At 45.2% G+C, this 13,560-nt stretch overlaps 1 protein-coding gene across 1 annotated transcript in view; it reads right to left on the bottom strand.

The window, feature by feature from the left end:
* Window positions 1-612: 612 nt before the first annotated feature.
* Window positions 613-13,560, bottom strand: part of xpo7 (exportin 7) — an 84,554-nt gene continuing 71,606 nt past the window's right edge. Inside the window, exons 23-28 of the mRNA XM_078565402.1 lie at window positions 12,371-12,585; window positions 10,915-11,053; window positions 5,212-5,372; window positions 2,830-2,928; window positions 1,424-1,551; window positions 613-1,058 (exon numbers count right to left, since the gene is read on the bottom strand). Of these exons, the coding sequence (XP_078421528.1) occupies window positions 965-1,058; window positions 1,424-1,551; window positions 2,830-2,928; window positions 5,212-5,372; window positions 10,915-11,053; window positions 12,371-12,585 (836 nt within the window). The 3' untranslated portion in view covers window positions 613-964. The remainder of the gene's footprint in view (window positions 1,059-1,423; window positions 1,552-2,829; window positions 2,929-5,211; window positions 5,373-10,914; window positions 11,054-12,370; window positions 12,586-13,560) is intronic.

The following is a 13,560-nucleotide window of genomic DNA, read 5'->3' on the forward strand; positions in this document are numbered from 1 at the left end:
GGTGGAAGGTGAAGAGTGAAGACAACAGGGGGAAGTGCTGGGGATAAGCTCACCCACTCCTGTAGACGACTGCTTTTCCTCTGCACACTTGAACCAACGGGAGACTACTTTCAGTACAAACCATTGACATTTTATTCGCAGTCACAATGCTTACACTATATGCAGCAAACATTCTTACATACCAACCTACCTGATCACGCAGTGATTCGGAAATGTGTTTAGTCAGAACATTCAGTGGAAAGGAACAATAAAAATATATAATCCATTGGTTTTCTGTTCCTTGGTGAATATAAACGAGCTGTGCTCAACACATAATTAGCAGCAATGGTTTCTGTTACCTCTTTTACAGAAATTCCCTAATCACTACCGGAACAATTGTTGGAAAAATATGACGGACAATTGGTACTTGGAGCTAATTCTGCATTAGTTGTTAAGTTTCTTTTTTGTCATTATTTGTATAGATTAAGTCCTGCTCTTGGATTACACGGAGCTCTGTATCTAACTGAACTCCCACACTCATTCCACCCCAACTACCTTACATCGCCCCTTGTTGCACATCATCCAAGTCTCTCAACATCGTGCTCCCAACTCTAAAAATTTCAATCACAACTCTTTCGTTTCTCTCTCTCTTTTAATTGATTTCATATAAACATTGTTCAAAATGTCTTAAGAAAAAAAAATGTACAAGTTTATACAAGGCAGATGAGGGGGCGAGAACACAAAAGCACTCGCTGCCATAATTTTGTTGTCGAAGGGAGGGACAGTGACAAGTCCTGCAGTCCGATGCTGGGGAATTGAGGAGGGGGAGCTGTGGGCGCTGCCCTTGTACCTGCGACCCCTGGGAGCTGTCCGACTGAACTCTGCCTCTTCCCTCCACCCCCCCCTCCCGTGTAACATCACAGATGCACTTCCCTCCCTTCCTTGACCCCTTCCAACCACGTGGGAGGTGAGATTCAGACAGACGTCAGCTCATCATGTCGCTGCTGTTGACACCGTACGTCGAGTTCTTCATTGAGTCGTTCACTTCTCTACGAAACACCGAGAGGTTCTGGGTGAATCTGAGGAGTGATAAAAGCAACAGGAGGTTAATGTACATCTCTATCAACCCACACCCCCCTTTCAACACTCAACTACCTGACACAGGTAAAACTCTCCAAGTACATACCACAGCGCGCAGCCCCAGCACCTGAAAATTGTCAGTTTCTGAGTAGATTGAAATGTTAACACATCACAGAAAAATTTCTTGTTGGGATTTTGGCATCACAAATGAAGCTGGTATTGCCATAGACTGAAAACATGTGATTTTCTCTGCATGAAGCACTTGCTTGGTAAAATGCATTGTCAATCTTTGGAATTACAAGCAACACCCTTGTTACACTTCACACACTCGAGCATGTAACTGTCCTAATTATCAAGCTCTGACCTGTCTCTGTTCTTGGTCAGTAAGTTGCGTTCAATCCCTTCCATCAGGTTCTCAAAGCAGAGGTGCATGGCTTGCTGCTTCTCTGGAGGTTGGCTGTTCACTATGCTGTTCCTCAAATCAGCAAAATACTGTAGGAGGTGGTGAGATGGGGGGTGGTGGGAGGAGGAGGAAGAAACAAACAAATTGGGAGAAAGATTAGCATTAGCAACCTTGCTCACACACAGAGACAATCCTTTCCTGTGATATGGTTTCAAATGTGCCGGTTTCTATTCCCCAGTGTAAAGAGATTTTAAAAAGCCTTAGTAGGTTGCACTCTCCCCTCTGAGTCACAAACTTGAGAGTTCAAGGCCCTCTTCAGGACTTGAGCATGTGACCTAGGCTCACACTCCCCGTGCAATCCCGAGGGAGTGCTGCAGTGTTAAGTGTGACTTCAAGAAGAGATTTTAAACCAAGGCGGTATCTGCCATAATCTGGCCGCTCTAGACAGTGGGCTGTTTGGCTGTGGAAGGCATTGCTCATGAGTACAGTCCTGCCTATAAACAACCAATATTAAGCAGGGGGCAGGGGGAGGGGATGGTAGTAGATAGGTGCTTTGGGTAGCAATCAAAGAAAGTGGTGATGGAGGCTTGGCAGAGACTAGCAAACTGCAGTAAAGGATGAGGTCTGCACGTGCAGCAGCAGAATGAATGACTGCTCAAGCACGGGATGCATTTGGGGAAAATTTTAGACACAGCATGGATTTATTATTAACTTTGCTGCATAAAAAGCAGTTGGCCCTCACTGTCACAGCAGTGAGGCAACTCCAGCAGAGCAAACATTTGGCAGCATTAACAGTTAACCCTTCGCACTGTGCCTGAAACAGATTAAAAAACTGGGTGAAACAAGTTGAGTCATTTATGGGGCCATTGAGTCACAAAGGTCTGAGTTCAAAGTCCCAATCCAAGACTTGAGAATATCATCTAGGTTGACGCTCAGTGCAATGCTGAGCGAGTGCTGCACTATTGGGGGCGACTTTAAGGTGGGATGTTCAGTCAAAGCCCTGTCTGCCAGTTCGGATGGATATAAAGATCTTACTTGTAGAGCAGGGACGTCTCCCAGTGTCCCAGCTCCAAACAGATTACCTGGACTTTCATCTCATTTACTGCTATTGTGTTCGCCTGCATAACACTTCAGAAAGTCAGGACATGGCCGTGAAGTAGTTTGGGACATCACAAAGTGAATGACACAGCAAAAAAGCAATGTTTCTTCTTCTCCTGCCCCCTCTTGTTGAGGAATTCTAAGTGATGTACAGTGCACTAGGCAATGACTACCCTGGCGTCTTTCCAACATAGCCCACAAGTTCGTCCACATCTACTGGAGCCGCTCTTGTTGCCAAAGCTCGGAAATTTAATGGCCTCAGACCTCACCTTTTCATTTAGGAGAATTAATCCAAGCAGCGGGCGTGACATGGACCACTGATTTCTGCAGTCTTCAAAGATGATAATGTTCAGAACTGTGGACAGCATCTGTAGCAAGAACCCACAATATTAAGAGCTGGAAAAGGGTTCAGAGACATCAACATAAATCGAGAAGACAGCTGGAAGAAATTTTATGCACTGGGAACGAATCAAGTATAGGACATCGTACACCGTATGAGAATCATACATTACAGAAGGAAGCTATTCAGTCCATCTAGTCTGTGCCAGCTCTTTGATCAAGCTAACCATGTTAATCTCATTCCCACCCTTTCCTCATAGCCCTCCAAAGTTTTTTCTCTTTAAGTATTTATCCAGTTCTCTTTTGGATGTTAGCACTGAATCTGCCCCTGCCACCCTTTCAAGCACAGCATACCAGCACACATAAAAACAGGTTGTGTAAAACAGTTTTCCTCGTTGTGCCTTTGGTTCTTTTAAGTATCACCTTAAACTGTGTCTTATGGTTATGAGCCCTTCTGCTACTGGAAACAATTTCTCCTTTTTGTACTATCAGAAACATTCCCGAATTTCAATCAGTTCATCAAATTGCATTCTAATCGTTGCTGCTCAAGCAGGAGAAGAATCCCAGCTTCTCCGGTTTCTCCACTTAACCTGAAGTCCCTCATCCAGCGAAGTTGCTCCCCACCCCCTCCAAAGCCTTGACGCCCTTCCAGGAGTGCAGTGCCCAGAACTGGACACAAGACTCCAGCTGAGGCCGAATGACTGATTCAGGAAGGTTGACGATAACCCCCTCTCTTTTGCATATTTAGTCTTGTTCTATTAATGAGATCAAAGATCCCATATGCTTCTTTCACAGCCTTCTCAACTTGTCCTGGCACTGTCAAACATTCGTGTACATACACCCCTGTGTTTCGGTTCCTGAATCCCCTTTAAGATTGCATCATTTAGTTCAAATTGTCCCTTCTCCATCTTCTCTACATTAAACTTCATCTGCCTCATTCTCCCCCATTTTGTCCCTGTTCTACTCAAATTTGCTGCCATCATTGTTTCCAATGTTTCTGTGTTTCAAGTTTCCTGCTATCTTTGAAATTGTGCCCTGTACACATTAATGAGCTGGACATGGGTATATCAAAAGAGCAGTGTTCTTAACATTGACCCACAGAATCTTTACAGTGCAGAAGGAGGCCATTCGGCCCATCGAGTTTGCACTGGCTCTCTGAAAGAGCATTCTCCCTAGTCCCACTCCCTTGCCTTATCCCCGTAATCCTGCACACTCGTCTTTTCAGGTAGCAATCAAATTCCCTTTTGAATACCTTGATCGAACCTGCCTCCACCACCCTCTCAGGAATAGCATTCCAGACTGCAACCACCCTCTGGGTAAAAACATTTTTCCTCATATCGCATTTACTCCTTTTGCCAATTATTTTGAATCTGTGCCCTCTGGTGCTCAATGTTCTCTTGAGTGGGGACAGTTTCTCACTATTTACCCTGTCCATACCCCTCAGGATCTTGAATACCTCAATCAAGTCTCCTCTCAGCCCTCTTTTCTCCAATGAACACAGACTCAACCTCTCCAATTTATCCTTATAGCTACAGTTCTTTATCCCGGGAATCATTCTTCTGAATCTCCTTTGTACTCTCTCCAATGCCTCCACATCCTTCTTCAAGTATGGGGCCCAGAACTGGACACCGTCCTCCAGATGAGGCCTAACTAGTGTCTTATACAAATTCAAATTGATGTTTTCACACTCCTGACTGCCCTCTGATTGACCATAGCAGTTTGCAAGCATCAGTCATGATTTAGTGTGGCCTGTGCCAAGCCTTAATGAGATAGGATGAGTTTTGTCATTAAACATCACACCTGCACTCCACAACCAGTGCTACCTGTCAGCAATGTAACTGGACAGCATTCTGCTCTACATTTCTTTGGAAAGAGCAAGAGCAGTCAACTAACTATAACCTACATTTATGTTATTTATATTACACTGTTAATAGAGTAAAATATCTCCATGCATTTCACAGGAACATTATCAAATAAGATTTAACACTGAACCACCTAAGAAAATATTTGCACATGTGACCAAAAGCTTGGTCCAGAAGGCAGCTTTTAAGGAGTGACTTAAAAGAGGACAGACAGATGGACAGGTCTAAGGAGGGGATTCCAGAGCTTAGGGCCCAGGCAACTAAAAGCACGGCAGCTAATGGAGGATTAATTAAAATCAGGGATATGCAAGAGATTGGAATTGGAAGAGTGCAGATATTGTGGAGGGTTTTTGGGCTGGAAGAGACTACAGAGATAGGGAGGGGGCAGAGGTCGTGAGGGGATGACTGGAGCCTCTGATATCAGAGTTTTGAACATGTGCCAGGAATTACCTGCTGAATCATTTCAGGGTGCTGCTGCATGATGTGTAGGAAACGGTCACTCTCCTGGGATAGCGGTGTTGTTCGTTTCTTTGTGCTGCGAGACAGCTGCTTGAAGAGGTATGTTACAATGTGGTCCAGACTTGAGCAGCAACCTGTACACACCATTGTGTCTGAAAACAAACCAGCAACAAACATCAAGTTCTTGGTTCTTTTTGCCTCATCGCTACTGTGGCATCCTTCCATCTCATAAGACGATGGTTTGCAACATTGTGGTCAACTCTGTGTTAAGCCTGTCCACTGTGTTAACGCTTTGCAGCAAAACTGGAGAGTCCTCTACAAGCCGCAAGTCTGGGCAAAATGTATGGAGGCCCTGGGCTGCTCAAACATTAGGGAGTCCCTCTCGACCTTCCCCCCTGAGCCCAAAGGAATGCAAAGTACTATGTTTGACACAGGCTCGGTTGCAGGAGTTGCTGAAAAGATGACATATTTAGACATCAGTCCACCTTTGGGCTCCACTCCAGAATTTTTTGTTAGGGTTTACTCCCTTACCCTTCAACTCTCCTGAGGTTTCTGCAAGGCAGTGGAGCTATTTAGCTGGGAGTTTGGTTCATGAGTGCATGGGTGTGTCCACATGCCAGTGGGCCTGCACACTGCATGTCTGGTGATCAAGCTTCCTCCAAGTTTCTCTGAAGCTTTATCCTGGGGCCATAAGGGACCCAATTTCCTTGTATCTCCACGAAGAGGCACAGCTGAGGACTCGCTGATGGAGAGGCTGTGTACTGACAGGGAGAGACTTACACATCTGCCTCTCTTTTTCTCATTGCTGCTAGCCAGTGGCGTAGGCTGAAAATGAGTAGTAAACTAGCACACAAAAATGGACAGCTCACCCACACACTAGACGCATCATATCAACCATATGGGATCCCTGGCTGTATAAATGGAGGCACTGAATACAAAAGTCAGGAAGTTGAAGGTGAAAGCAAAATACTACGGATGCTGGAAATCGGAAATAAAAGCAAAAAATGCTCAAAAAACTCAGCAGGTCTGGCAATATCTGCTAAAGTTTTGAGTCCGTATGAAGAAGAGTCATATGGACGTGAAACATTAGCTCTGGCCAGGATTTTCCCCTCGGCGATTTGGGGTCGGGGCCTGGTCACTGAGGGGAAAATGACGCGGGATGACGTTGGGAGGAAACCCCAAAATTTAAATTTTTAGGAAGGCGGGCGGACAGCGAAATCAGCTGTCCACCCGCCGACCTGTCAATGGCCAATTGAGAACATTGACAGGCTAGTTAAAGTAATTAAAGACCTGCCCGTCCAACCTTAAGGCTGGTGGGCAGGCCAGGAGCCCCGGCGGGCTTCTGATAATACATCAAACCTCATCCACTGGTGGGATGAAGTTTCATGTCTGTATTTTAAAAAATTAATAAAGTTAATGTGGTCTTTATTAAAATGTCCCATCTTGTGTGACATTGTCACATGAGGGGGACATGTTAATAATTTTTTATTTTTTTGTATTTTTAAAGTTTTTCGGACTGTCACTGATCTCCCTGAGACAGGACTTTGTCTCAGGGAGCAGTGCGCACATGCACGAAAGAGTGCACTTTGACAGGTGGGGATTCCCCCCCGCCCCCCCGGAACACGAAGTGCATAGCGCTTTCCGTCGGGCAGGCCTTCATTGGCCTGCCCACTTAAAATGGCGGCGGGCCCCGTTTCAGTGGCGGGGGTCAGCTGCCCGCCCGCTGCCAAACCAGTGGGGCCCGCACGCCATCCAAGGGCAAGATTCTGCCCTCTGTTTCTCTCCACACATAGAACCATAGAACACTACAGCACAGAAAACAGGCCATTCGGCCCTTCTAGCCTGTGCCGAAATATTACTCCGCTAGTCCCATTGATCTGCACCTAGTCCATAACCCTCCAGACCTCTCCCATCCATGTATCTATCCAACTTATTCTTAAAATTTAAGAGTGAGCCCGCATTTACCACGTCAGATGGCAGCTCGTTCCACACTCTCACCACTCTCTGAGTGAAGAAGTTCCCCCTAATGTTCCCCCTAAACCTCTCCCCTTTCACCCTAAAGCCATGTCCTCTCGTGTTTATCTCTCCTAATCTAAGTGGAAAGAGCCTACTCGCATTTACTCTGTCTATACCCCTCATAATTTTGTAAACTTCTATCAAATCTCCCCTCATTCTTCTACGCTCCAAGGAATAAAGTCCTAACCTGTTTAATCTTTCCCTGTAACTCAACTCCTTAAGACCCGGCAACATCCTAGTAAATCTTCTCTGCACTCTCTCAATCTTACTGATATCCTTCCTGTAGTTAGGTGACCAGAACTGCACACAATACTCCAAAGTTGGCCTCACCAATGTCTTATACAACCTCACCATAACATCCCAACTCCTATACTCAATACTTTGATTTATGAAGGCCAGTATACCAAAAGCTTTCTTTACAACCCTGTCTACCTGTGACGCCACCTTCAGGGAATTATGCATCTGAACTCCCAGATCCCTTTGTTCCTCCGCACTCCTCAGTGCCCTATCATTTACTGTGTATGTCCTACCTTGGTTTGTCCTTCCAAAATGCAACCCCTCACACTTTTCCGCATTAAATTCTTCTGCCATTTTCTGGCCCATTTTTCCAGATGGTCCAGATCCCTCTGCAAGCTTTGAAAGCCTTCCTCGCTGTCCACAACGCCTCCAATCTTAGTGTCATCAGCAAACTTGCTGATTCAATTTACCACATTATCATCCAACTCATTGATATAGACAACAAATAACAATGGTCCCAGTACAGATCCCTGAGGCACACCACTAGTCACAGACCTCCAGTCTGAGAAGCAATCATCCACTACCACTCTCTGTCTTCTCCCACACAGCCAATTTCGAATCCAGTTTACAACCTCTCCATGGATACCAAGTGTCTGAACCTTCTGAACTAACCTCCCATGCGGGACCTTGTCAAAGGCCTTACTAAAGTCCATGTAGACAACATCCACAGCCTTTCCTTCATCTACTTTCTTGGTAACCTCCTCGAAAAACTCTACAAGGTTTGTTAAACACGACCTACCACGCACAAAGCCATGCTGACTATCCTTAATCAGCCCTTGGCTGTCCAAATAATTGTATATCCGATCTCTCAGAACACCTTCCAATAATTTACCTACTACTGACGTCAGGCTCACTGGCCTGTAATTACCTGGTTTACTTTTGGAGCCTTTTTTAAACAACGGAAAAACATGAGCTACCCTCCAATCCTCCGGCACCTCACCCGTAGCTAAAGACATTTTAAATATTTCTGCCAGGGCCCCTGCAATTTCTACACTAGTCTCCCTCAAGGTCCGAGGGAATATCATGTCAGGCCCGGGGGATTTATCTACCTTTATTCGCTGTAAGGCAGCAAGCACCTCCTCCTCTTTAATCTCTATATGTTCCATGACACTACTGCTTGTTTCCCTTCCTTCCTTATACACTATGCCAGTTTCCTGAGTAAATACTGATACAAAAAACTGTTTAAGATCTCCCCCATCTCGTGAGGCTCCACACATAGACGACCACTCTGATCTTCAAGGGGACCAATTGTGTCCCTTACTATCCATTTACTCATAATATACTTGTAGAAACCCTTCGGGTTTACCTTCACATTATCTGCCAAAGCAACCTCATGTCTTCTTTTTGCCTTCCTGATTTCCTTCTTTAGTATTTTTTTTACATTTTCTATACTCTACAAGTACCTCATTTGCTCCTTGTTGCCTATACCTGCTATACACCTCTCTCTTCTTCTTAACCAGATTGCCAACAGCCCTTGAAAACCAAGGTTCCCTATGCCTGTTAACTTTGCCTTTAATCCTGACAGGAACATGCAAACTCTGCACACTCAATATTTCGCCTTTGAATGCCTTCCACTTACTGAACACATCCTTGCCAGAAAACAACTTATCCCAATCCACTCTTCCTAGATTCTTTCTCATTTCCACAAAATTGGCCTTTCTCCAATTTAGAATCTCAACTCGAGGACCAGACCTATCCTTATCCATAATTAACTTAAAACTAATGACATTGTGGTCACTGGACCCAAAATGTTCACCTACACATACTTCTGTCACCTGACCTGACTGGTTCCCTAATAGGAGATCAAGTATTGCATCCTCTCTCATTGGTACCTCTATATATTGATTTAGAAAACTTTCCTGAACACATTTGACAAACTCCAAGCCATCCAGCCCTTTTACAGTATGGGAGTCCCAGTCAATATGTGGAAAGTTAAAATCTCCTACTATCACATGCTGCCAGACCTGTTGAGTTTTTCCAGCAATTTTGGTTTTTATTTTAAGTTGAAGGCGAACTTTTCTAAAACACTGGTTTGGCCGCAACTGGAGTATTGTGTCCGGCTCTGGTCACCACACTTTAGGAAGGATATGACGGCATTGTAGAAAGTGCAGAAAATATTTATGAAAATGGTTCCAGGAATAAGGGACTTCAGTTGAATGGATAGAATGGTGAATCTGGGGCTGTTCTCCTTACAGGAGGTTGAGAGAAGATCTGACAGAGATGTTCAAAATCATGAGGTGTTTGTACAAAGCAGATAAGGAGAAACTGCTCCCATTGGTGGAAAGATCAGGAACTAGAGGGCACCCATTTAAGGTGATTGGCAAAAGAAGCTACAGTGACATGAGAAAAATCTTTGTTAAGCAGCGAATGGTTAGGATCTGGAATGCACTGCCTGGGAGTGTGGTGGTGGCAGATTTAATTGTGACTTCCAAAGGTGAATTGGATAATTATCTGAAGAGAAAAGAACTGCAGGGCTATGGGAAAAAAGGCAAGGACTAGCTGAGTAGCTCTTACAGAGAGCTAGCATGGACATGATAGGCCAAATGGCCTCCTACTGTGCTACAATCATTCTATGACCTGCAGGATATTCTATTCACGACTTTACATCCTACATCCCATAGCGTCAGCTGTGGCTCAGTGGGTAGTTCTCCTGCCTTTGAGTCAGAAGGTTGTGGGTTTGAGTTCCTCTCCAACGTGGAGCACTTAATCTAAGCTGAAACTCCCAGTGTCAGAATTAGGGGAGTGCTGCACTGTCAGAGGTGCCATCTTTCAGATGTGATACAAGGCAGGTCACATAGCACAGTTGACAGAAGAGCAGCAGAGCTCTCCTTGGTGCCCCGGACAGTATTTAACACTCAACCAGCATCATGAACACCAAGTTTTTATCTGGTCTTTAATACGTAGTCGATTGAGTCCATGTTCTCATTAACTTGTACTGATCTGAAGTTGTCAACAACATGTTTAGTTAATCTGATTTATCTTGCTGTGAGGGAGAAGTGCTTAAACAGCCCTTTCCAACCCTCCAGTCCCACAACATTCAAACAGAGACAAACCAGCGAGTCAGGGCCGTGCCAGTGGACCTTTGCAGGCTCCACTGCTGGGTGTAAAGAGCTGGAATTGGCAGTCCTGGGAGGCCCCCAGTACTTGACTTTTGCTCACCATGCTGCTAAACTCTGTGAATTTAAGTGCCCACACTAAGAGATGGTGCAAGAGTGTGAGCAGTTCACCTTGTATAAAACATGAACCTGTCTCGATCCAATTCTCACTCATTTTGGCTTAGAGACTTAAACATGAAGTTGTGTTCCTGTGTGGGAGGCATTAAAAAGAAAATCTTCATCATTGCTCTATTCTTTGCTGTGTGAATGAAGACAAATTACTTACCCAGTGCAGTAAGACCTTCTGAAATAGAGGAGAGAATGTACATGATAACATGGGGTTCCAGGCTGGCAATAAAGTTCATGTGGTCCTGGGTGAGAACTTCTAACAAGGAATAGTAGGACTGACTGAGCTTGGGATAATCCTGGGGGAAAAAAAAAGCAGAAAACAGAGGAACGTTAAGCTGCTGAGGGCTAAGAGGAGATTCAACAGAGACTTCTGTACTACGGAAGAGTTTTGAATGAGCATAAAACAGCAGAGAGACATGCTGGAGCATGAAAAACTCAGGCCATAGGCAGTGGTTGAGGCAGGGACCACTGCAGCTTTTTGGGAAAACTGGAGAAATAATTGAAGCCAAGGAAAAATCAGGGCTGTGGGGAGAGGAAAGCGAGGAATGTTTGCTGGATTGCTCCAGCAAAGAGCCAACAGACACGATGGGCCGAATTGCCTCCTTCTGTGCTCTAAACTTCTCTGATTCCAAGTCAAAGAAAGGAGACCTCATGCAATAATCAATTTACTGACCAGGAGGTCTCCACTGCAGCTTTAATTTTCTACTGTTTCTTCTTTGCAAAGAAAGACATAAAATATTCCAGCCTTCCTGCATGGCACAGCAAGAGTTCTGCCATGTGACTGGAAGTTCTGAAGCACCGAGGTGTGGGTGGGAGGCACAGGGCATTTCTCCGTGGGGAGAAAGTAACATCAGCACGAGGCATGACAGTTAAGTTTCAACGAGACACTGCAAGAGGAAGAGTTCAAAATATCTTACAGAAGAATCCCACATAGATGACAAACCTTCAAGATTACTGGGATGTAGGCATCATTCGAGTGAGCAAGCACAAACACAAAGGGGCTGAGTGGCAGACTCCTCCAGCAGCAGAGTCACGCAGTTATCAGTCACTCCAAGTACGTTCAGCTGTGTGACTTGTACTGGCTCCTGGATAAATCCAAGACTCCTGCCCACGCTTTCAAATATATTCTTTCAGGGAAATACGTTCTCAGAACCACACAGTGCAGAAGAGGCCCTTCGGCCCATCGAGTCTGCACTGACACGTGAGAAACACCTGACCCACCTACCTAATCCCATTTACCAGCACTTGGCCCATAGCCTTGAATGTTATGACGTGCCAAGTGCTCATCCAGGTACTTTTTAAAGGATGTGAGGCAACCCTCCTCCACCACCCTCCCAGGCAGCGCATTCCAGACCCTCACCACCCTCTGGGTAAAAAAGTTTTTCCTCACATCCCCCTAAACCTCCTGCCCCTCACCTTGAACTTATGCCCCCTCGTGACTGACCCTTCATCAAAGGGGAACAGCTGCTCCCTATCCACCCTGTCCATGCCCCTCATAATCTTGTACGCCTCAATCAGGTCACCCCTCAGTCTTCTCTGCTCCAACAAAAACAACCCAAGTCTATCCAAGTTCCCAAAAGACAAGTGCACTATCTGAGGGTAAGATCACTAACCAGTAGGTCACTGTGAGGGATTGACAGGAGTAGCTTAATGAATGTTTGCAAAGCATTGTCAAGGGCATCATCACCATACAGACGGAAGACCCCAAAGTTAACGTAGTTGCCACTGAGAGCTGCCTTCAACATGGAGAAGCAAATGGAAATCCCCTTCAACTTCAGTCCGTAAACTTGGTCCTTTGGTACCTCTCCCAAGGTGAGGATACGGTTACCTGTTTGAATAAAACAAAGAAGAAAAGATCACACTTTTTTTGTCTTTCCTAAATCTCCAACTGTTTCACAAAGATCACTATAGACAGTCCCTCCTTCCACAGAAATTTACAGTTAGTCTCTCATAGCACTTAACTGCCTCCACTGCCAAACCTGGAAAGCATTAGGTATTGGTTACTCTTGTGTGTGTGTGAACTGCTTCCTAGTTTATACTGACATCCTCTCATCCTGCAGTGATGCTTTCACTTCAAACAGTATTCTGGGTGAACCCCCCCACTATTCCACTTACTATCTTGTGTCAGTGCACATTGCTGTGCAAGCCAATCTTTGGTGAATGAGAGAGGACCTACTGGAACTGGTGCCTGAAGAAGCTGTATGTTACATCAGCAGTAGAGCAGAGTCAGAAAGTGTGTGTGGTAAACAGCAGCGCTGAGCAAGGGCAGCAAGAGCCAAGAGAGTTACACTGTCAGCCCAGCAGTGTGACAGAAACCGCCAGAGGAGAAGTACAAATGAAAAAGGGAGCTCAGTGTTCAGTCAATCGTTATTGTTCATCCTTTGAGGTGAAGATGACCATAAGACATAGGAGCAGAAATTAGGCCAGTTGGCCCATCGAGTCTGCTCCGCCATTCAATCATAGCTGATAAGTTTCTCAACCCCATTCTCCCGCTTTCTCCCCGTAACCTTTGATCTGCTTACCAATCAAGAACCTATCTATCTCGGTCTTAAATACACTCAATGACCTGGCCTCCACAGCCTTCTGTGGCAATGAATTCCATAGATTCACCACTCTCTGGCTGAAGAAGTTTCTCCTCATCTCTGTTCTAAAAGGTCTTCCCTTTATTCTGGGGCTGTGCCCTCGGGTCCTAGTCTCTCCTACTAATGGAAACATCTTCCCCACGTCCACTCTATCCAGGCTTTTCAGTATTCTGTAAGTTTCAATCAGATCCCCCCTCATCCTTCTAAACTCCATCGAGTAT

This window comes from Cetorhinus maximus, chromosome 20 (assembly GCF_964194155.1).
Source record: "Cetorhinus maximus chromosome 20, sCetMax3.hap1.1, whole genome shotgun sequence".
Lineage (NCBI taxonomy): Eukaryota > Metazoa > Chordata > Chondrichthyes > Lamniformes > Cetorhinidae > Cetorhinus > Cetorhinus maximus.